We start from the raw sequence: 23,816 nt of genomic DNA on the forward strand, positions 1-23,816 counted from the left end.
CTGCCCCACGGCCAGAGCCTGATGCCCACCACCCACGGTTGAAGCTCGAAGCCCAAGCCCCACCGCCCCTAGGAAGGTGGGGAACCGACATGGGTTGCTTGCTCCTATGGTGTTTGTGGTTCCAGAAGGGGGCAGGGACCACTGCTGGTGGCCCAGAGGGAGGGGCAGCTGCTTTCCCCCACCCCAACACCACCCAGGAGGCTGTGGCTGCAAGAAAAACCCCTGGTGGCCACATGTGGCCACGATGGCTGCATACCAGAAACACTGGTTTTGATTCAGAAGCCCTGCTGTTTCAAGGATAACTTTTCTGAGTGCTCCACTAATGAGATACAGCCAGGGGGTGCCAAGGAAGCTGTATTTCAGCTTGTAGTGACAGCCAGCTAAGCTCAGGGCCCCATTGTGCCGGGCGTGGCACAGACATACAGAGTTCGCAGCCTCTGGGTCCCCTTTTCCAGATGGGAATACTGAGGCTGAGAGAGATGTGACTTGCCCAAGGGGCACAGAGGAAATTAGCAGCAGCACTAGGAACAGGAAGGCGGATCTCCAGAGGCCCCAGGGTCAGCGCTGTCACCCATATGCCTGCCCCTCTCCTTTCAGGGCCCAGCTTGTTACATGGGCTTGGATGGAAAATCAATAACTCAACCCGATAGACAAGCAATCCCTGGCCATTCAGTCTGGTGGGGCTTTTCCTCCGGAGGGGGAGAGCACAGATCTGTTCTGGGGGATGTTATCACCACCTGCCTTGCTCTCAATCAGCAGAGGGGTCTTTTGTTTATTTCAAGATATGCAGCCCCCCACCCTGTAATCTCGACACTGTCCTTTTAAGAATCCCCCATCCCCAGTCATCACTCCCTGCTCCTTGGCTTCCAACCCGCCCTGCTCAACATGCTTCTGCCCTAGGACTATTCTGTTTACTGCCACCAGGCGGAGCTATTGGTTTACTAGAGGTCATCACATCCCCCCTTCCTCACCCCAGGTCTGACTTTAAGGAAAAACTCATCTCCTCTCTCAGGGTCTGTCTACACTGCACAGGGCTCTGACTCGGGTTTAACCCGGAGCCCTGCTTCTGTCCACACACAAATCAGTCTGACTTGGGTCGGCAAGGACTCAGGTCCAGGACCCTGCTAGTGGGGGTGGATCAGAGCCTGATTTCCCCCCCGCCACCCCGTGATTCAGGTACAAACGTGGTCATTTTGCAGAGTGGATGCAGCTCAAGCCACGGATCCGAGTCAGAGCCAGGTGTGTGCAGGGCAGTATGGACGCCTTAGCACTGCCATGAGACCTGGCTCCAGCAACTGCAAGCCCGGGTTTACAGTGCAGTGTGGACACATCAAGTACGGGCTTGGAAACACGGAGTTCACCAGCCCGGCTCCCGCAGCACCGGGTTTACAATGCAGCGTAGCTGTACACCCTTAGTCTTCTCTGCCTTGCTATGCAGCCTGGCTCCCAGCAGCTCCTGCCGGCAGGTGTCACAGGGATGCAGTCAGGAGGGGCGTTTAACTCTCCTTTGGGGATGTCTGTCTCCGCCACAGATGCCAGCTGTAGGGGTTGGGGGAGGAGGTGGCTGGGGTTCGCTCAGGTGGGAAAGGAAAGGGCACAGCTGGACAGAAAGGAGCCAGGCTGAACCCCAACACCCCTCCCCCGCCCCACCCAGTCCCTGTTGAGCACTGTGGTAACTGGAGCTGGGAAGGGCTTATTCCATTGTAGCCTGTCCCCTTGCTGGGGAGGGCGTTGTTTTATATTTTACAATAGTGCCTATAGGCCCCAGGTGACCCACACTGTGCTAGGCATTGTACATACCTGCAGCAGAGATCAGTGCTTGCCTTGAAGAGTTTAAAGTCTCTAGAGGCAGAAGATTATCGTCCCACTTACAGCTGGGCATCAGAGAGAGAGAGTTTAAGTGACTTGCCCAAGGTCATGCAAACTGGCTGTATCAGACAATTGAACCCTTAGTCTGCTGAGTGCCAGGTAAGGGCCTGGCCACAAAACCACCTTCTACCTCTGTGAGAGGAAGCTAAATGCTTGTTCCATTAAAGTCAATGGTAGAACATCCAGTGGTTTTGTTGGGGGAGAAATGGTTTTGCCCCAGAGCTGCCAGTATGGGGTAGAGCTAGGGTATTGGTTGTGATGGGCCTGAACCAAAATCCCAGATCCTCATGTCATGGAATTTTGAATCCAAACCAAGTTCTGCAGGTGGCCTGTATCTTTGTAATTGTCAGAGCCCAAAATCCTGGGACACAACCCCCCTAGGATGCTGGGGTGTTTTGGAACCTGGATCTGAACTTTGCCACTGGAGTCCAGCTTCCATATTGATGCGGGGGGTGGCAGGGAAGGAGATTTGGTTTGGGTCCAAACACTACCATAGTTCTTCTGGGGGGGCCCTGCAATATGTCTCTGTCAGAAGCTCTCTGGTTCAGATCCTCACTAAGATCAGCTGATGATTTGATTCAATTCAATGGCTGAGCAGAGTCAGAGAGTCCAGAAGGAAATTTGTGTTGCCGGGAGTCACAACCCCTGCATTAAGAAAAGGAGGACTTGTGGCACCTTAGAGACTAACCAATTTATTTGAGCATAAGCTTTCGTGAGCTACAGCTCACTTCATCGGATGCATGCCGTGGAAACTGCAGCAGACTTTATTTATACACAGAGAATATGAAAAAATACCTCCTCCCACCTCACTGTCCTGCTGGTAATAGCTTATCTAAAGTGATCATCAGGTGGGCCATTTCCAGCACAAATCCAGGTTTTCTCACCCTCCACCCCCCCACACAAATTCACTCTCCTGCTGGTGATAGCCCATCCAAAGTGACAACTCTTTACATAATGTGCATGATAATGATAACCCCTGCATTCTAGTCCCAACTCTGCCACTGATCTGCTGGGTGACCTTGGGCATGTCACTTCCCAGTCCTCTCCCGGTGCCTCAGTTTCCTTATTGATAAAACAATTCTTTAAACCCTTCAAGCTCTATGGATGAGAAGTGCTATATAAGAGCTAGGTATTGGTATTAACGAGTCTAATCTCACCCTCCTTGTCTGTCCTAATCGGTATGTTCCCTAAGGGCCAGATTCTGCTGTAAATTAAATCAGTGTAAATCTGGACTAGCTCTCAACTACAGTGGAGAGACTGGTTACAGAGGAGCAGCCGTGTTAGTCTGTATTCGCAAAAAGAAAAGGAGGACTTGTGGCACCTTAGAGACTAACAAAGTTATTTGAGCATAAGCTTTCACGGGCTACAGCTCATTGTGGGATTTACGCAGATGCATTCCCATCCCATGCCCGAGGAGCCCCCAGTCACCAGGCTGGCATTGCCCCTGCATTTCCACGGATTTCAATCCAGACTTTCCACTCAGCGACCCGGGCGTTGTTCCAGGTGGATGGCGTGTGCCGCTGAGACTTTCCGAATCTAGGTGGAAATGACATTGCACCGCTGACAGGAGCGGTGGGCCCAGAGGAGAGGAGATGGCCCAGGCTGGGTGGGATGGGGATGCATGGCCCGGGCCAGAGTCAGGGGGCTGTGAACATGGAGGAATAGACAGAGTGAGTCCGGGTTGCTTCCTAACTGGGCAGGCAGGGAAAGTCCAGCTGTTTAAAGTGACACCCAAACGGAATTTTCTTTTGCAGGGGGTGTGTGGGGGCGGAGGGGATCAGTGGCTCCCCCCCAGACAGGTGAGCCTGGAGACATTTTCTCTCCTCCCAGAGGCCGGGGGGGAGGGACTAGACAGAGAGGCTGAGCAATGCCATGACACATAAAGGGATGGGGGAGAAAGCGCCGGAGAGCAGAGGGAGACAGGAGGCTCCTGTGTGGGGCAGCCCGGAGCAGACAGCGGAAGCCTCATTAGGAGACAGAGAGAGAAGGGGGTGGGGGTCCATCAGCCAGGGGTGGGGGGAAGGGGCGCCAGGTCCTTTATCAGGCTAGGGGAGATCAAAGGGGCCAGGAGGTCAGTAGGGAACTAGCCCGTGCAAAAGCTCTGCCCCCCATCACCCCCCCAGGTGCTGCTCGGTGCATTGCTCTCTCCCCACCCGGCTGCTTTGCCTGCTCCCGATTCGAGATGCCCAATTTCTCCGGCAACTGGAAGATGAAGCACTCGGAGAACTTCGAGGAGCTGCTGAAAGCTTTGGGTGAGTCGGTGGGAGCTCTGCGCCCCCCCACCACCACCCCCGCGGATCCCTGAGCACCTGCCCCCTCTTTCCCCCAGATCCCTAAGCACCTGCCTCCTCCTCCCCCCGGATCCCTGAGCACCTGCCCCCCCCCCGATCCCTGAGCACCTGCCCCCACCCCCCGGATCCCTGAGCACGGAGGCCAACCCGAGCCTGGGGGTGGGGGGAAAGAAATAACCGATGACTCAGGGTGAGGTGAGACGAGCCAGCTGCTCGAAATGAACCCGGCATCACCCCCTGGGGCAGGGAGCGGGCTGGCTCCTTGGAGCGCATCCAGACATGGGCTCTCGGAAGGGTGTAGGAAACTGACCCGCCGGGCCCGCATTCTGATCTCACTCCCGCTGGCCTAAATCCGGAGTCACTCCACCACTCACGGCTGCTTCGGCTGGCCTCAGTGGAGTTGCTCTGGACGTTCTCTGGTGCCCCTGAACGGAATTGCTCTGGGTTGACACCAGGAGTCAGGCTGCTGAGTGGTATTGCTCTGGATTTACGCCGGACCTGGAGTAACTACACTGAGTACATTGGCTCTGGATTTACACTCGGAGGAACGGAGACCAGAAATCCAGCCCTGAGCTCTTATAAGTATCTGGGAGCTACTGTACTTCTCTTTGATTTCCCCTGGTGTAAATCTTGGAGTCACTTCGGTGGAGTGGCTCTGAATTTACACGGGAGTAACGGAGATCAGGATCCGGCCCCAGGGTGGAACTGAAGGGAGCCTGTCGGTGGATTATACCGAACCTCAGGACTCATGGGTGACTTTGAGCAACAATGGGCCTGATTCTCCTGGCAAACTGGTGTAAATCAGGAGTAGCCCTTGAAAAATCACTGGGGAGTGAGTGGAGAATTGGCCCAGTGACTATTGTAATGGGGACTAAACTGTCTGACGGGGGCAGGGAATTTTTTTCCTTCTCTTCACCTCTTTTTTTCTGGTTCTGTCCTTCAGCCTCCCTTTCCAGTGCCCTTCTCACACCAAGCACCCTGCCCTGTCTGATCTACCAGGCAGCAGCAGCAGGAGACAGTCAGGTTGGGACTGGCCCTGTTGCAGATCGTCCCCTTGGGATGCCGGCTGGACCAGCTGGGAATCGAACTGGAATTCTCCCCCAGGGGAGGCAGAGCCCAGTGCTACCCTCTGGCCGTTTGCTGCCATGCATGGGTGCAGGGTGCTCAGCCTAGCACCCAGGGAGGGTCTGTCCAGCCTCAGCTCTGATCCCCAGCCGGCTTCTTCTCTCCTGTGCACCCCATCAGCACTGGGGCGGGAGGAAGATGGGACTTTCCAGCCAGCCCCACATAGCTGCAGAGGAAGTGAGTAAATGCTGAGTGGGGCGAGCATGCGAGGGAGCGACGCACTCTCGGATGGGCTCATGACGGGCTCAGTGATGAGCTCAGCCTATGACTTTGGGAGCATGTGGCTCTGTGCCTCAGTTTCCCCCATCGAACGACACTGCTTCCTAGAGGGGGTTGTGAGGCAAAACGAATTGGTGCTTCGATTCTGCAGAGAGGGGTGGGGTAAAAAAAAACCTGCGATACTGTAGGGAGGGGGCAACTGGATCCAGCGTTCAGGGGTGTGCCGAGATCTGGGGTCCTGGCACGGCTCATTAGCCCCCTTCTTGTTATATCTGTGAGGTTTCAGTTGGGGTCGCAACTGCTCCTCCCCACTCAGCCCCTCTAAAGTCTAGGGGCTCCAAGGAGGTGGGGGGGGAGTGTGCTGCTTCCATTTCGTGCCCCCTGCCACCATAGACAATACTCTCCCTGCTTGTTGGTTGTTATAGACTCAGAGACTTTAAGGCCAGAAGGGACCATTGTGATCATCTAGTCTGACCTCCTGCCCATCGCAGGCCACAGACCCTCACCCACCCTCTCCTGTAACAGGGGGATTGTAGGGACTGTGTGGGTGATCGGGGAGCACCTGTAACAAACAAGCAGGAGCCAATGTGAAAGCCCCTTTAGATAGTGAGCTATAATCCTCCCCCCATGCCATATATGGGCTGTAGCTCTTGGCACCCGCTCTCGGGCCTTCATTGCTGGATGCAGTTTGGGAAGCCGCATGTGTCCCTGCAGAGCAGGAGGGTGCTCCAGGCTGGGACCGAGGGGTTTGGAGGGCAAGAGCGGGATCAGGGCTGGGGCAAGGGGTTGGGGTGTGGGAGGGGGTCAGGGGTGCAGGCTCCAGGCAGTGCAGGAGCAACGGCATGTCCCTGCTCTGGCTCCTACATGGAGGCCTGGCCAGGCAACTCTGCATGCTGCCCTGTCTGCAGGCGTTACCCCTCCAGATCCCATTGGCCATGGTTCCCGCCAATGGGAGCTGTGGGGGCAGCACTTGGGGCGGGGGCAGTGTGCAGAGCCCCTTGGCTGCCCCTACATGTAGGAACCGGAGTGGGGACATGCCGGAGTCATGGTATGCATGGAGCGGGACAAGCCCCTGACCCTGCTCCCCAACTGGAGCTCCGGAGCAGGGCAAGCCTTGGACCCTGCTCCCCAGTGGGTGCTTGAGGGCCAGTTTGAAATATCTGAAGGGCCAGATGCAGCCCCCGTGCCATAGTTTGCCCACCTCTGGTCTAGGCAGATTGTTCCTAGAGGATAGCGCAATGGGCTGGTGTTTAGGAGACTTGATGTCTAGTCATGCCTCTGTAAGTGGCCTGGTGGGTGACCTTGGGCAAATCATGTCTCAGCTCTGTGCCTCAGTTTCCCCATCTATAAGGTGGGGCTAATGATGTTTATCTCCTTTGCAAAATGGTTGGTGAGCTACGGCTGAAAAGTGCCAAGGGGATGAGGAGGAGTTCTTAAGTGGCTGTGCTAACAGGATCCCCGCATATCTTTGCTCTTTGAGAAGCCCCCTCTGTGAGGCAACTGCTGGTCACGTGAGAGGGGGCCCTGGTGCCTTTGTGTTGTTGGCCACGCTATAAGTGCTGCTGGTTGGGTCGGCTGTGGTTGTTGGACCCTGGAGTTCTGGATCTGAAAGGTGTGAGTGTGGTGGCACTAAACGTCTGTGAGCTTAAAACCTGCATCAGAGCGATAGGAATAAACCTGACCAGGTGATCTAGCCACTGGTGACCAAGGAGCACGGCACATTAGCCTCGGTGGTACAACGCATCCCACCCCAGGTACTTACGGGTGATTCTGTCTCCACCGCACTCAAAGACTGGGGCTCACCTGGGTCAGCTGATGTGGGCTCATGGCACTTGGGCTGAGGGCCATAAAAGTGCAGTGTAGCCATTCAGGGCCCGGCTGGAGCCTGGCCTCTGAGACCCTGTGAGGGGAAACTGACCGTCTACCCTGCAGTTTTGAGCCCCACAGCCCGAGCCCAGTGAGCTCGAGTCAGCTGACCAGAGCTCCGAGACTCGGTCCCCTCCTCAAGAGCTGCACTGAAGTGGGGGCAGCTGGCTCAGAGCCCTTGGGGCGGGGGCATGTGCAAGCTTGTAGCTTGTGCAAGGTGCGTGTGTATAAGGTGGGGATGGGGGGCAGGAAGAGCATTCTTAAAGACACAGGCGCCCCGCCCTCCAAAAAAGTCTGTGCTGGGAGTGGCTGTGTGGGAGCTGGGATCCAGGCTGCTGCAACGGGGCAGGAGATGCCAAGCTGTGTGTGAAGCCAGCCTGCCTTGGGGGTCCTTCCAGAAGGAAACAATTAGTGAGGAAAGCTTGGGGTGGGGTGGGAGTGTGTGTGGGTGTCGGGGGGATGTTGTAGGGCAGGGGCATCTGGGCTCCTGGTGTCACCCTGGGAATTTAAAATTGGGGAAACCCCTTGCTCCAGGGCTAGTGAGGTCTCAAGCGTCTTCCACAGGATCCGGCCCCTTAAAGGTGAAATGGCCCCGGGTGTAAGAAAATGCCTTTCGGGTCAGATTTCCCAGCCCTAAGCATTCAGGAGCATCCACTGGGGAACAATGGAGAATATTCCCCTTCCCGCATTGGAGAATAATGAAAAAATCCCCTCCTCCTCCCTCCCTCCACCACTGGAGAACAATGGAAAGACCCCCTCCCCCCACTGAGGACAAAGGAAAATGCCCTCCCCCTCACTGCGGAGAACAATGGGAGCTGCTGGGTTCTGGGCCTTTTGGAGAATCTGTCCTGAAATACAAAAGTCAGTGACCAGCCCAGCTAGATTCCTCCCAAACCCTCACCAGGCAGTGGGGCGAAACAGCCCCCATTGCCAGAGCTCGCCCGCTCTCCCCTCCGCTTGACCCTGTCTTGGTGAAACGAGAAGCGAGGGGAGCAGAATATTTTCCAGGTTAGAGGATATGTAACAAATACTTCAGTATAATTATCACTTACTTATGTTTCATTTGGTTCTCTCCCCCCACAACCCCCCCTTCCCTGTCTCCGAATTGCCGACGCTGAAACTCACAGGCGCTGGAGAAACCTTAGAGGAAATATAAATCTGCCAGCTGATCGAGTAAATCTTGGGCTTTCCCACAAAACCAACAGGGGTCCCGACTTTTATCAGGTGCGGGATTTCACTGGCATCTTAGCAGCACTAAACAAAGCTGATCGCTCCTGGCACCTACTGGTTTGTGGGGGGACTGGCTGGCTATAAAGGGGACACTCAAGATAATAAGCCATAAAATTTAAAGATCGGACTTGCTTCCCAGGCTTTTGCTAAGGTTAGGTAGTTGAACTTGGTTAGTTGGTTTCCTCCTTCCTTTGTTTCTAGTCGATTTCGCTTCCTGAAGTAGTAAACCGCTGTTGTGTGAGGGTCTCTGAGGCAGCCCAGGCCAGGTGTAAATGTTGCAAACTCTGGGATTTATGAGGGTCACTTGCAATGCACGAAGTCAAGATTTCGAAAAGTCACAATTGTTTGTTCGATCTCGGTGCCCAGTTGTGGGGAAGAGGGGCCGCTAAAACATCCCGGCCAACCCTGCAAGTTTGAAAGTCATGAGAACTAGTGAGATTGACAGAAACATTCATGAGATTTTTAAAAATGATAATCTTTGCTTTCTGGTGTCTGAACTTTTAGGGTAATGTCCACTTTCCTTTTTCAAGCTTCTTCCTGCATGCATGAGGGCTAGGACCTTTTTTAAAAATGAAAGCTGAGGTCCTCACATGACTCCAGGAGCTGGGGCTTTAAGCAGAACACCTAAGGTTGTGCTGCTTGTGATAAAAATCACAAGGGTTGGCCATGCTGCTAAAGAGACCTGATCTCCCTCCCCTGCCACACTCGCAGAGTGAGCAGTTCTTTCTGCAAATCATTGAACTGGGATGTCACATCTGGGTTTGAATTCACCCAGACGTGCAGGGAGCTCACCCTCACCAACTTGTAACTTGTTCAATCCAGCTGCAGAGCAGAATAGAAAGCCTCTAATTATTGGTTGAGAGCAGTCTCTGGCTGAGCTGAGCTTTCTCAGAGAGGCACATAGGAATTACCAGATTGGGCCAAACCAGTGCTTCCATCTAGCCCAGTATCCTGCCTACAGTGGCCAGCTGCAAAGAAAACTCTACTGGACATTCATGGGATAACCTACCCACAGAGAAACTTCCCTCCCTGATGCCTGAGGATTTATATCCAAAGTTTCCTCTTTTAAACCCTTCCCATTATAACTCTGGATGTTCTCATTATCCATATATGTGCCCAGTCCTCTCAGCTCAGCTCTTGGCCTCGGCCGTACGTTGTGGCAGTGAGTTCCACAGGCACCAGCGTGGGTCATGTGGCATTGCCGAGATGCACAAGAATTGTCTGGTTTCTGCCCCCTGGAAATGGTGAGGGTGGGGGGCACAAACCAAACATCTTGGGAGCTACGGCTCAGAAGCCAGCGCTGAATTTCCTTGCTCCAGGGAGAGAGGTTGGCACCCTTAACCCGAGCCCCTAACCTGGTGCCCCAGCACAATACGTGGAATGCAACGGGAACAATGACCTATGCACGAGGTTTGGGCAGCTTCCAGGGCATTGCATTGCTCGGAGACAGGCCCGTATTGTGAGGAGATGGGAATGCTGAACAATGGTGGGGCGGTCTATTCGGCTGGCAGCGCTCACGCCTTGGCTCCTGGGGCATCAGACTAGGAGAAGAAACAGCCAAGAATTTGAACTGTGGCCTTCTGCACCCAAAGGGTGGCCCTGCTTCTGCACTGCGATCTCTCTGACTAGTCGGGGAACAATGCAGCTGTTCCCGTGAGCCGGGCCTCCTGTTCTGTACAACCTGGATCTTTGCTAGCCCACGATCGGGATTCCGGGCCGCTGTAGCGTGACCAAGTCATTGCTGGTTGGAGTAAACCAGATAATGACGGGGCCAGCGGCAGGGCTGGGATTTGCAGCTCCGTTGCGTCCCGGGCCGCTCATCAAGGCGCTGTGAAGACTTTGGCTCAGTCTGTAGCTAAGTGCAGACGGAGCGATGACCTAGTACCTTTTTAAGGCCATTCGGGGTGGATAGAGTCTGGCAGCAGCAGGGAGAATGACATCCCGTTGCGTCCGGGACCCACGGCAGGTGAGCGCCAACGAGAAAGCAGCAAGAGGCAGATTTTTAGGAGCTGCACTGTTGCCTCTGAATCGCGGCTTTCGTTTCCTTCTCCAAGACCCAAGCAGCGGGTGCATCGGTCAGCTGGGGGCAAAGCTGCCCACTCCACCCTCCAGTTTGCAAGAATAATCCACGCTCTATGGGCTAGGTTTTACATGGGGAGTCCCCCGATGTCTCTGGGCCACGGAATCACAGGCAGGCTGGATGCTGACCTGCTGGGTGCCCCGGGGGAAAGCCACTGAATTCCACACTTCCCCCATCTGTAATGTGGAGCTAATCAACCTCGCCCCGCCCAGGGGCTGTCTTGTCAGACGGTGAGCTCTCTGGGGCAGGGATCATCTCTCGCTCTGTTGGTGCAGCCGTGGCAAAATGGAGCCCTGATTGCGGGCAGATATGTCACCGTGATAAACGTTTGGGGAAAACCCGTCACCTCCCCCTCTGCTTCCCGTGTCACTGACTGTCTCTTCCCCTGCAAGATCAGAGGGACATTAGGCCCATCTCTCCTCCCCTAGTCGGGGATGGTCAGCAGGCAGCTCAGGCTAACCAGTCAATATATAGCAGCTCACGTCTTTGCACTGATAAAGGCTGGTCTTGTGGTGCAAGACCCTGGCCCGGGGCTCAGGAGACCTGGGTTCTATTCTCTGCTCTGCCCTGGATTCCCTGTGTGACCCTCATCAAGTCACTGTATTCTGATGTGCCTCAGTTTCCCTCTTCTGTAAAATAAGAACCAGCCTTCTCTTACTCTGGTTTCACTTCAGAGCAGTGGGAAGAGAGCAGGGCTGGGGCTCAGGAGAGTGGGATTGTGTGACTGGCCTGTTGGATGACGCTGTGTGGGCCACTTTGGCCCTGCGTGCCTCAGTTTCCCCAGCTGTAAAATGGAGAGAATGACACTGACTTCCTTTGTAAAGCGCTTTGAGATCTATGGCTTGAGAGCTTTATAGAAGAGCCAGGGGGAGTTGTATGTGTCGTTTTGTCTTCTCTATTTAGATGGCAAACTCTTTGGTGCAGGGCTGTCTCTTGCTGGGTGTCTGTGCAGCGCCAGGCACCGTGGGGCTCGGATCTTGACCGAGGCCTGTCAGGCACTACTGTACTAGCTATAATAAAGAGTTTACCCATCCCTAGCATGGAGCATCTTGCTGGCTGGATTGCCGGGATCTGTGTCTCCAGGACGTTCCCCTCTCTTATTTTTCCTTATTCAGCAAATTTATCCCATGAACAGCCAAGCCCTGAGAGCAAATAACGGAGAGGAATTTAAACTCCAGCTGGCACCCAAACAGAGCATCCACGGTGCTGCTTTGCAGCTGGGGTTGTTATATCTCTGCAGCACGAGGCTCCGTCATGGAAAGTCAGGGCTCTGATCCTGCCCTAATAAGCCTCACAACTGGGGACTTGAGAACCCACCTGTCTGGGCATTGCAGAGGTGGGTGTATGGGAGTAGCCTCATTGTGCAGAGAGGGGAACTAAGTACATAGATTTGGCCTACCCTTTCTGAGAGGTGGTGTGAAGAGTGGGTTCTGTTTCAACCTACCCATTTTCCTGTGGATCTGACTGTTCTGGAGATGATCTGACACCCTCCTTTGCCTGTCTAATGTCTTTGTCACGCAAGATAAATTCTCTTTCCATCCATAATAAGCTTTTATCCATGGATATCCCATCATTTTCTGAGCATTAAACTTCCCAGCTGCCTGGGAAGGTGTCTCAGTATCATTACTGCCTCTGTACGGCTGGCAGAAGGGAAATCGAGGCAGAGAGAGGGAAAAGTGACTTGCCCCAGGCCATGCAATGAGTCAGTGGCAGAGATGGGATTAGAACTCAGAGCTCTGGTCCCAGCTGCTGGTTTCACTCCTCATTAGATGCCAACTGTTCTCTGCTCCCCACACCCCCACAGCCACAGCTAGCAATGCAGGGGGCAAAGTAACACAGAGGATATTCTAGGCTGTTTACAAGCCCTTCTGCCTACCGCAGCCCGGATCCTCAGCTGGTCGGTGGTGCTGTTCTGATTTACACCGGCTGGGGATCTGATTCGGTCTTGCACTCGCTTACCCCTAGCCCAAGAAGCCGGGGGTGGAACAATCACTCTCTTTAACCCCTCAAGCATCAGCATCATCTGCCTTCTCCAACTGCAGAGCCACTTGGCTCCTGTGTCTCACGCTCCCCTCCCCAAACTATTAGTGACTCAGCATCCGGAGCAGCCTGTTGGATCAGACCCTCTCTCTCCCCATGCCTGGTGCCAAAGGACCATCAGCCGGCCAGCCAGGGGCAATGTATCCCGAGGCTGGCGCTGCGTTCTCCGGCGGGTCGCCCCAGCCCGAAGGGAAACGCAGCCTCTTGGAGGCGTCTGGAGTGGGGCCAGCTCCCGGAGCAGGAGCGCTGGGGTGGGCAGGGAGCATTTTGCGCTCGGAGAAGCTGGATCTGGTCCTGTCATGAGCTGCAGGCTGTGTGTGTACGCGGGAGATCCTACATTCCAAAGCCTGCCCGCCCGCATCCCGTTCTCCACCCGGGGTCAGGAGTCCAGGAGAGGGGGGAGTCTAGGGGCCTATGCTGAGGTCCTCTTCAGTGCATCTAAGTGGGTTTTGTGCTGGTGGGAGCGTCCATGTCGGCAGCTCAGGAGTCCTCGGTTACTCACTGTAATAAGGGGGTCAAAGGCAGAAGCCGTATGGCTTTCCCCCAGCCCCTGGGTCCCAGCCCTGGAAAGCCCCCCATCCATCTGCTGAGACAGCTAACATGGGGGTGGCACCATTCTTAGCAGGCCTGGGGACATTTGTCCCTGAGGAACCAAGCTGAGACCCAGCAAATTTGCTCCATGTAGGTCACTAGTTCTCCATCTCTTCTGTACCTACCCCACCGCCCCATCTAGCTGGCATCCCCCTTCTCCTTAGCCATGGGGGAAGAGCAGGAGCGTTGTGACCCCCCGACACTATGTGTTCTGCTCCCCATGGGCTGAGAGCCCCTGACCCAGGCTGCAATCCCACCCACCGTTCATGTCACATGGCCCACAGGGCTGAGACCCAGAGAACTCACTTCATGCAGCCCCCGGAGGCAGGATGTGAGACGACACCTGGGATGTTCTAGGGAGTGCCTTAACTCCTGGCATCGAGACGCGAACCTGAGCATCTCTGATCCCATCTGCGCTGCATGGGCATCCCCACAGGGCGGCCCAATGCCCTGCCTCAGCATGCACTGGGCTCAGGGCAAGATCCGGGACCGATTCTCTAGGGGACAGCCTCTGTCTTGGTTACCCTGAAGTCCTGGTCAGGCTAGAGTGGGCTGTTTCCCAGAGGTTACAACAGTGTCCGTGGGGCCAGTCTCCTTGATCTTCAGACTCAGTGAGCCTGGTTCTCAATCAGAATCACACCCCTCTGGTGGCATATAGGGGCTGCAAAGTAGGTGATGCCTTGAGAATCCCTCTGCACTGGGGATCTGCCCAGCTTGTGTGGAGCTTGTGAAAAGGTCTTGCACCCTCCCTGCATCCAGTCCCTGGCACAGGGGACAGATCAACGGTGTGGCCGGAGCAGCTCTGATACAGAGGTGTCTGAAAGCAACATCCCCTGAGCCATCCAGCCCCCCGCCAGCTCACACTTTGCATGAACTGAGGCAAAACCAACCCTCTGCAACAACTGCTTCCAGAGCTCTCGGCCCGGCACCGGGGTCTCTGAGTGTGGAATAGCATTGCTAAGCCCAACACCGGGGTGCATGTGGAAAATATTCAGAGCTGGTGCGGGCAGTCTGCTCTGGAGGGTGTCTCAGAGTCTGTGCATGGCTCTGTTCAACGTCTCGATGTCAGATGACCTGGAACTGTTTTTAGTCACCTCCGTAGCTGGGAGTGGGGGGCGGTATCTTTGCAGCCCTCTGGGTTCAGGGGCTAGTTCTCACCCTTTGGCATAGTTGTTATGCTCAGGAGAGGCTCCCGGGCTGGAAGAGCAGGGAACGATGCGGGCCAGGATTGAGGGGCATCGGCAGAGCTGTAGGTGGGGAGCCCAAGATTGGAAGAGCAGGGTGGGTGTTGAGAGTCACAATGGAGGGACAAATAGATGCAGACTACCATGGTGGAAGGGGTTGTCCTGCCTCCCCTAACGATGGTAGCTAGGTTGACGGAAGCATTCTTCTATTGACTTCGCTGTGTCTACACTAGGGGTTTGGTAGGTCGACCTAAGTTTTGAGTGTAGATCAGGCCTGAGTCTCATGTTATCACAGGACTCCAGGGGCTGGGGATTTAAGAAGAGCTACAGCTATCTGGAGACTTGGCAATGCTATAACACAGGTCACAGAATCTCAGCCAGTGCCTGCCCGATAGCCTTGTCTGCTGGGGGAAATTCAAATGGATTAACCAAAAGTGCACATTTAAACCAGATTAAACCCCGCTGTAGACTCTCTCATTCAGAATAAAAACAGCCTTAATTTGTGTTAGTTTAATTCACTTCCAAAGTGCAGAATTATCCTGGAATTAAATCACATTTATTCTGTACTAGGATGTCTATTCCGGTCAATTTCCCTGTGTAGACAAGCCCTGGGCATGCAAAGAGGCTGTTGCATTGGGGAAGGAGCCCAGGGGAACAGCAGAGCAATGTGGTGTGGAGGACAGAGGGGCCCTGGGACTGGAGCGGAGGACAAAGGAGGGGAGTGCATGGAGCAGGGATGTCACATAGCTTTCTGAGAAGACAAACCGGCCCTTTGGTTCCTGGGACATCAAAGCTTCCGTCTCACTCCCTGCTTGCCGGAGGGGGGAGGCGGAGTCTCATGATGGATGATGGGTTCAGCGAGGCTGTTTGGTAAGCAGGGGGGCTCATTATGACTGGGTAACGAGGAGGCACTAGACTCTGAGTCTTATTTACACTGAGGCCCCTTTGCTGTACTCTGGCGACTTCACTTATACCCATTTTAAGGCCCTTTTAGCTGGTTTAAGAGGCCTTGGTGTAACCAAGAATCAGGCCCTTATTTTTATAGGGTGCCCAGGGTTAGCGACCTGTTTTATCCAAAGTGCTGAGCACCTGCAACTCGATGCACCTCACAAAATCAGGCCCCATGCATCTCAGGCTCAGCACTTAATGTAAGAGGCTGCTTCTGAAAATCTGGGCCTTGACTGCTCTCTGCCTCAGTTTCCCCCATCTGTAAAATGGGGATGGTGCTATTTCCCTACCTCTCAGGGCTTAAAAAGTTAATGTAATCGTGTCTGGAAAGTGCTTGGAAGATGGAAATGTGCTCAGGTTTCTGTTCTGGACGTTAGTCCGAGTTCTCAGGCGTGGCTTCATTGTACTTGAGCACAGGGGCGCTAGGGGGCGCTGTGCAGCAGGGAGCGGGGTGGGTGACTCAGTAGGGGGCACTCTTCCCTATGTGTCAGTGCTGAGCCCAACTCCCCAGCTCGATGCAGGTGAGATGGTGCAGATGAGATGTAAAACAAGACCCGTTCTGCTTCTGGCTACTCAGTATCCTATAGCCCTTTTCACAAGCCTTGTTGTCAAATTCCAGTCATGGTGGCTGTACTGGCTTCCCTAAAATTCCCCCTGGAGTTTTGTTGAGGTGGAGTATTTTCCCTCACTTCCACTGAATTGCTGTGAGGTGTAACATTGCTGTGAGCTGCTAAAGCGTAGACATGGCCCACCCCAGAAGTGGCTGCATTTCCGTGCAGGTTGAGTGAGCCCTGTGCAGCATTGCTGCATGTTGTTAAACAGCTGCCATGTTCCACCCCAGACATGGCCCCAGTGCACTGGCAAGTGAAGCAGTCCAAGTATATCCATTACCCTGAGATCATGCAGGATAAAAGACGATCTGTTACATGCCAGAATTGTTATTTTTATGACCTAACATCATGAAGCAATTTTTACAAGAGGACTAACCTTACCACGCCCTTAATGAAACCACAGCAATCTCTGTTTGCATCAAATAATCAATGAGCCCCAAAATAAAATAAAGTAAAAACTGGCAGCCTCTGGAACTTGGAACAACTTCAGGTTTCAAAAGAGCCTTTTCAGAAACAATAAAACATTCCCAGAGGGAGAGATCATTACTTCCCTTCTTCCCCTCGGAGAGTCACTTAACCTCTCTGGGCTGGGTTCATGCCGATGTAGAATCCCAGCTGTTCGAGGGCTTGGGAGGATTTAGGGTCAGATGGCTTGGCTTGACCCAAATGTAACAGCCACGCTCCCTAGCTCTTGTCATCCAGTAGATTCAAAGCCTTTCACGAAGGAAGTCAGTTTCATTACCCCCCACTTTTATACCTGGTGAAACTGAGGCACAGAGAAGGGTAGGGACACACTCAGTGTTGGAGCTAGGAACAGAACCCAAACCTGCTGTTTCTCAGGCCAGTGTGCTACCCACTAGGCTGCGCTGCCTCTCCTGTGCAAATTAGCAGTGACCCCATTGAAGTGGATGGTGTTTACATGGATGAAGTGCAGCATAGCCTTAGGTTCTGTTTTTTGAATGGCTAATAGGGGTTTGAATCAAGGGCTAGTGGATTGTTAGGCAAATAAAGAGAAACCCAGCGTCCTCGGATCCGTTACTAACCCCTCGATCTGCAGCACTGTCCCGGGCTCCGGGCGTTCTGCAAGCTGCAGGGAGGAGCTGTATGGGTTCCCACCGCCAGCTCTGCCCTGAGGGCTAACAAAGCCCTCATTCTCCCACAGTGCAGGGTGAGCTGTCCCCAGAGGAAGGTGACATCTCTTTGTCTAGGACTAGATCCCCCTTGTTGTCTTTGGCAGACCGCGCGTCTTCTCACATTTCCCCCTCTCCGTCTCTTGTGCAGATTAAGTAACGTGGCGACAAGAATTCTTTCTCCCACCCCATTTTCCGCCCCCCTCAGGTTTCTACTGTAACATAGCTGCTGTTGTGTATGTTGCCACTGCCCCCTACTGGAGAGAATTTGGACCGATCAACATTGTCTCATAAACCCTCTACTGCTACTGGGGATTCTCCTTTAGTGCAGGTGGCTCAGGAGCACTTGAGTTCTGTCCCCACTTACTATTTGTAGTATAATTGCTCCTAGAAGCTCCAAGTGAGACTAAAGCCCCCATCATGCCAGGCGCTGCACAGACAAAGACGGCTTCTGCCCCAAGGACTTCAGTCTTAACAGACAAGGAAGAATTATAAGCCTTATTTTTACAGATGGGGGAAACTGAGGCACAGAGCGAGTTGCCCAGCGTTAGTTGGTGGCAGCACTGGGAATTGAACGCTTATGTCCTGAGTCCCAGTCCAGTGCTTTGATCCCCTAGCCCAACTTATTTCTGCTATGCATGGCAGCCTGAAAGACGTGAAGCAGGGAGCCCCCACCCTAGTGGGCAGCCTGTCCCTCTTTCCTGCTGAAGGCCTGCACTAGAGGGTCTGACGCCGTCTCCTTTGCAGGCGTCAGTATGATGCTGAGGAAGATCGCGGTGGCTGCAGCCTCCAAGCCAGCCGTGGAGATCAAGCAAGACGGCGAGACCTTCTATATCAAGACCTCTACCACGGTGCGCACCACCGAGATCAACTTCAAGATCGGGGAAGAGTTTGAGGAGCAGACTGTGGACGGGCGCCCCTGCAAGGTAGGGCGAGCTGCTCCGGGCAGCTGGGGCTGCACGGCCCCTGCATTTTGGAGCTAAGTCCCCTTTATTTTATTTGGGGGAGGGGGGGGAAGCAGAGAGAGATCCCTGGATAGCTCAGGCCTTGGCTGAGGGGCTGATCCTACCCCCATGGAAGTCCCAGGCAAGACCCCCATGAGTCCAGTGGTGGCAGGAGGGCGCCCAGCTGGCCACCGCTTTGCTCCTGCTAATGGGGAGGCGATAAAGAGTCCCTTGGGTGTCCTCTCGGTGGCGTAGGAATACCCGTGGTAAGTGATGAGTCACAAGATGGCGTCCCAGAAGTCAAGGAAGCTCAGGCCTGAGCCTGTAGCGTGAGGGTCAAGTTCTTCGCCGTGGCCCAGCCTTTGTTGCTTCTGTTAATGGGGTGGAGGAAAATAGTCCCTCTGGTAACCATGCCGATGGGGCAGGGATACCCCTTGGGGAGTGCTGAGTCACCAGAGGGCATCCCACATCCTCAGAAGAGGGCTGATCCTGTGCCATAAGGGCCATGTCCTCTACAACCGCTCAGCCTTTGCCTCTGCTAATGAGGAGGGGTCAAATAGTCCCTCGGGGAGCCGTGGTGGTGGCGTAGGGATCCCCAGTTAGGAGGGACACATCACAAGATGGTGTCCCGGCGGAGGATAAAAGCGCCGCCCGGGAGGGTGATGGGTCACGAGTTGGCGCCGTAGAAGCCCCAGCGCAAGGGTGGCAGAGGCCTCCTCGTGCCTCATCCCGTGATCCTCCTGGCTCCCATCTCCAGGCAGTGGAGACGCTAATAAATATCCAAGCAAACTTCCCTCCTTAATCAATACGGGGGAGACGCTTCTGAGCCTGGCCAATCCCTGTTGCTATTTACCTCCTCCCGCTCGTCGTATGCAAAGACCCTTCTGTGCACTCCCTGCCAGGACAAATACGACAGGGGTTTCCCCACTGTGTCCCGGCTTGGCTTCTTTCTTGGGGACTCTGAGCCTTGCCGGGTGGCTGCCCCGTCTTTGGCCATGAGCTCTGGGGAGGTTTTCGTCACATCACCCCCGCTGCGGTCTTGGGGGAGATCTACCTGTTCTGGTTTATGCCCCTGATCAAAGTGTTTTAAAGGGGCAGCTTGCTCAGCATGACACATACACAACCCTGAACTCCAGCTCTTGCTGTGTGACACCCCTCGGGTCCCGGTCTCAAACTCGGTGTGACACACACGGAACAAGTGCTAGACACATACACACACATCTGGACTCTGACTCACTGTGTGTCCCACACACAGTCTGGATTGCAGTCCCTTGGTGTGACACCACACACACGGGCTAAGTGTCAGACAGACACACACACACACACTGGATTACAGTCGCTCACTGTGACACACACATGCGCTCCTGCCTCTGCAGCGAGCAGCCCGTTCCCTCCTCCTGAAGGGGCGAGGGCTCCTTTCTTCCTCGCCATCCCATCCCGCCCCCCAGCGCCCCTCCGGGTGACAGATGAGCCCACGCAACTGTCAGACCGCACTAGAGTGTGGAACAAATTGCCAGTTTCTCTCTTGTCACGGGCTGGGCCTGCCTAGTGCATGATGGATGAGCCTTGTCTGCCGCTGGGCTAGTAGGGGCGTGGTGGAGGCTTTGGGATTTAAAATGCGGTTGCACTGATCTTCTCCATTCTTTCTTCCTTCCAGAGCCTGGCCAAATGGGAAAGTGAGAACAAAATGGTCTGTGAACAAAGGTTGCTGAAGGGGGAAGGGCCCAAGACCGCCTGGTCCCGGGAAATGACTAACGATGGAGAACTCATTCTGGTAGGCTGGCCTCTGCGTGCAAAGGGTTAAATGCTCCCCACTGCCCCCCGTTGCTGTGAACCCCCTTTGCTTTCTGGCGCAGGGTGGTTAAGCTCCAGCTGCGAGTGCAAGGGTTGCCCATGGAGTGAATGCCTCTGTCTACACTACAGCTGCAACAGTGTTTTGTAACCAGCTTGTGACGCTTTCGTCTTAGCGGTGGCCATCTGGGTCACCTGTGTTTGTGGGTTGGCGGCCTGGCTGGTGCATTCTGGGGCAGCCTGGGCAGCGATCCCATAGTGCCCCAGGAGAGAGTGCCCGGGGCACCTGCATCGCCTGAAGCAATGCATTCTGGGAAGAAGGAGGCCCAACCCAACTGGTTGTACTGGGAGAGGATCCTGCCTATACTGCAAACAACCAGTGTGCTGAACTGGCCAGGGCTTTCCAACAGCTCCCCGCCCAGAGACTCCATCCCAGGGGTCACGTCGCACCCAGTGCATGCTGGGACAGGACTTTGGAAGAGGGGCAGGGTCTGACTCCAGTATCTTGCACCTTGTGCAGTCGTTTACACCCGCACTCCCCAGCTGGCACTGGTGTAAATGGCTGCCCGAGGTGCAGAGGTGACAGGACATAGGGCCCTGGGTTGGCGGGGAGGGTGTTAGTCCATGCTGTGCTGTGCACCCGGGTGGGCTTACACTGCAGTGTAAACGTACTCTCAGTGACCCGGCTCTGAGTAGTCGTCTCTGGTGTCTGCTCCCTTCGTTCATTTCCCCTCTTGCTGTTCCAGACCATGACAGCCGACGACGTGGTCTGTACGAGGATCTACATCAGGGAGTGATACGCCCCGCTGGGCAGCGGAGGGTACTCCTGGCACCACCCCCTTCCCACTCGTCAATTGCAGCCTCTCTGCCGACCTTCAGTAACTGCTCCGCCGGACTCCAGAGTATCCCGTTTACATGATGCAGGCTAGCGGCGCCGCTCCACTTCGTATTCCACTATCAGCCGGTCTCGTTCTCCCCCCCCCCCAGCCTCTCTTTGTCCATGCACAGATGGTTTAAGACAGCCCACAGAGCAATGTGAACTCCTCCCAGCCCCTCGTCCAAGTGGGTGACACAGAGGGTCCCCATGTATTCATCCCCACCTTGGCTAGAGATGGTGCTAACAAAGCTGTCACTCCCAGCGACAGCGGGTTTGCCTGGTTTGTGCCATGATGGGGAAGGGGCTCTCTCTCAGCCAGCTCACGGTGGGCCCTGGAGAATGCTCACCTTGGTCTGTGCTCCGCTCAGAGATGGCTCTGAGCCAAAGCCCGCTTTCCATCAGCTCCGGTGGGCTTTGGATCAGGCCCATGTGCTGAGCAAACCCGGCAGCCCAGGACTTGCTGGGCTGAGGGTTCTGCTTTGTCACTTCTGGACGATTTTGGGGCCCCTGGAGTATGAGCCGGGTTGAGACAATGAGAGCCACTCCTCACTGATTTAGCCAACAGCTGCCGAAATGCCTGGCAGTTCCGAGACACATCTGCATTTCCAGGCGCTGTATCCCCAAGGCCTGATTCTGGGTTATTCCATTCCTGCACATGGAGCCGGGATGTGGGGGAATGGGTTAAGATGGCTTTGGCCTCCTCATATTCTGGTGCTGTGCCCAGCCCACGGTGTAAGTTAGAGCAGCCCCAGGGCTGCTCTTCATTGTGCTCTGCCCCCATAGCCTCCCAGATGTAGGGAGTACCTGTAGAGCACTGCATGCTGGCAACACCCCAATTTCCGCTTCTCTGGGAGCAGGGCTGGTGGAGAGTCCTTACCCCAGCTCCACACCAGCCTGGGAGGCCCTCTGACAGTTGCACTGGTTTAACTAAAGGCGTGAATTTAAACCGGCACAAACCCATTAGTGGATGCTTTTAAACCGGAATAAGAGCATCCACAGGCAGGGGTTTGCCCTGGTTACAGTGAACTGGTTTTAAAACCGATTTCAGTTCAACTGGTGCAACTTTCCCGTGTAGACAAGATCTTCGTTCTCATGGGACAAACAGCTTAGCAGCTGTGCGCTAAGGAGATCAGATTCCCTTCTAGAGTGGGGCTGAAGCTACTTATAGGGCAGAACCCAAAGGCACCTGGATTGTAGAGTGACGTGCTCTGAATGTACTTGAACTGTGGGCAAATGGAGCACTGATTTTCATGCCCCTGCATTATTTGCTCTCTCTCTGGATGGAATTTACCTCTCTGTAACCCACCTTGACAGGTGCTTGTCCTCCCCTAATAGGAACAGCCCATCCCAAAGGCTCAGATATTCCAATCCTGGCTTCAGTTCCCACATGTGACCCATTTCAGGTGATCAATACCAGGAGCTGCATAGGATGGGTTCCCCCCCGTGTGAAACATATCAACAGACACAACATTTCAGGTTTTCATTTAAAAAAAAATCATTTTTCAATAAAACCTCAAATGTTTGAACAATTTTTTCCCCAAACATTTTCATTGCATTGAAAAGCCCTTATCCACAGCGCATGGGGAATGTCCCGCTGGGCACATTTCAGGGCTCTCTTGTGGTTTTATATGTGCCACCAAAAACACCATTCAAAATGGAGTGTCAATGAGTGAATTGGTGCATTGCCTTTGAGCCGGCCTTGTCTTCGGAGGTACATTACACCGGGGGTGGGCAGGCAGTGATTTTAGCTTGGCCTCTGCAACACCTGGTTGACATTTGGGGAAAAAGAAGGGTTGTTTCTTTTTGTTGTGGTCAAGAAATGGCCTTTTTTAATGGCCAATTGGAGTGACAAATCGTTCATTTAAATTTTTTTCCCCCGTGTTACAGTAGAATCCCTAATTGAGACTGAGGAGACCATAAAATTGAAAAGTTTGTAAAACCGAGCCTCTCCAAATGACAGTAGGTACTCTGTGTAAATGACAGTATGGTACAATGCACCCAGAGCTTAAGGGGGCCTGACAAAAGTGTAGGTGGGTAGGAGGGTCTATCACAACCTGAGAGCAGCAGCTTTGGTAAGACAGTGCTTAAAGTGCACCCCCTCCGTGACCCTGCTCAATTAAAAAAATATTTGGGGCCGGGTTTACGCCCCCTGGCAACCTTCTCCTCTTCAATCACTGCTTTCTTGTTGTCCTGCAGACCATCTGCAAAGTGATTCCCGGTGCACTGAAGTATCGGAATTGGATGGGACTTGTTCTTCATTGACTTGGTTCACATAACTGGTCCTTTGGAGGGCTGGGCTTTGTAAAATTAACATTATGCTGCGTTGCATGTGACTTACTGCGTAGGCTTGTGCATAGGGGTAATTCACCCCCTCTGAGACACCTCCCCCCTCCCGCATCGCATCCCTCTGGACAGCAAGAGTTTCAAGTTTCAAGGTGGAAAGTGTTTTTTGTTTTTTTTTTAAAAAAACCTGGCATTGATTTTATTTTATACAGAATATTTTTTCATATTCCCGTAGGAAGCAGCTGTAACCTAGTTGAGATGCATTCCTCTTCCCGTGTAGGGCCTTGTGCTTTCTCTCTCCTCTCTCAGTCGTTGCAACTTTTACTGAGTATTTATTTGTTAATATTTTATTAAAAAGGAAACCGTGAACAAGCCTGTCTCCTGTGGGTCTGCGCAGCATTGGATCTTGCCTGGAACACAATGTCCTTCCGACCCAACTCTCTCTAATAAACGGTTGATGAACGTATGCCTTGTCCTGGTCATTCCTGGAAATCACTGGGGGAGCGTGAAATTCACCAGCTCCGCTTGCCCTCTTTCCGGGAGCCTTGATGCCTCTTTACACAATTCTGGCAGCATCACGTATAGTGATGACTTATGGCTAGGGGGGTGGTGTAAAAGCTGCCAAGGTGACCAAAGCCTGGAGTCTTGTGGAAGTAGATAGGTCAGGATGGGCTGGCCACTCCCAAGGGCTCCAAGGTCTGATCTCCTGTCACCTGCCGAAACCTGAGTGAGTTTGG

General features: G+C 54.0%; 1 protein-coding gene across 1 annotated transcript; it reads left to right on the top strand.

Annotated features, from left to right (window-relative positions):
• Positions 1–3,884: 3,884 nt before the first annotated feature.
• On the top strand, positions 3,885–23,545 carry CRABP2 (cellular retinoic acid binding protein 2). The gene is made up of 4 exons (XM_084613811.1): positions 3,885–4,121; positions 17,932–18,110; positions 19,786–19,902; positions 20,666–23,545. The coding sequence occupies exons 1-4, from the start codon at positions 4,052–4,054 to the stop codon at positions 20,714–20,716; spliced, it is 417 nt and encodes a 138-aa protein (XP_084469937.1). The 5' UTR covers positions 3,885–4,051; the 3' UTR covers positions 20,717–23,545.
• The last annotated feature ends 271 nt before the right edge of the window (positions 23,546–23,816 follow it).

Source organism: Lepidochelys olivacea, assembly GCF_965140295.1.
Source record: "Lepidochelys olivacea isolate rLepOli2 genome assembly, chromosome: 24".
Taxonomy (NCBI): Eukaryota; Metazoa; Chordata; order Testudines; family Cheloniidae; genus Lepidochelys; species Lepidochelys olivacea.

Bases quoted from the DNA above. Each gene is read 5' to 3' on its own strand.
- CRABP2 (XM_084613811.1), top strand. From the start codon at position 4,052: ATGCCCAATTTCTCCGGCAACTGGAAGATGAAGCACTCGGAGAACTTC. The intron at 18,111-19,785 runs GTAGGGCGAGCT...TCTTCCTTCCAG, and splicing joins TGGACGGGCGCCCCTGCAAG to AGCCTGGCCAAATGGGAAAG. The intron at 19,903-20,665 runs GTAGGCTGGCCT...TTGCTGTTCCAG, and splicing joins ACGATGGAGAACTCATTCTG to ACCATGACAGCCGACGACGT.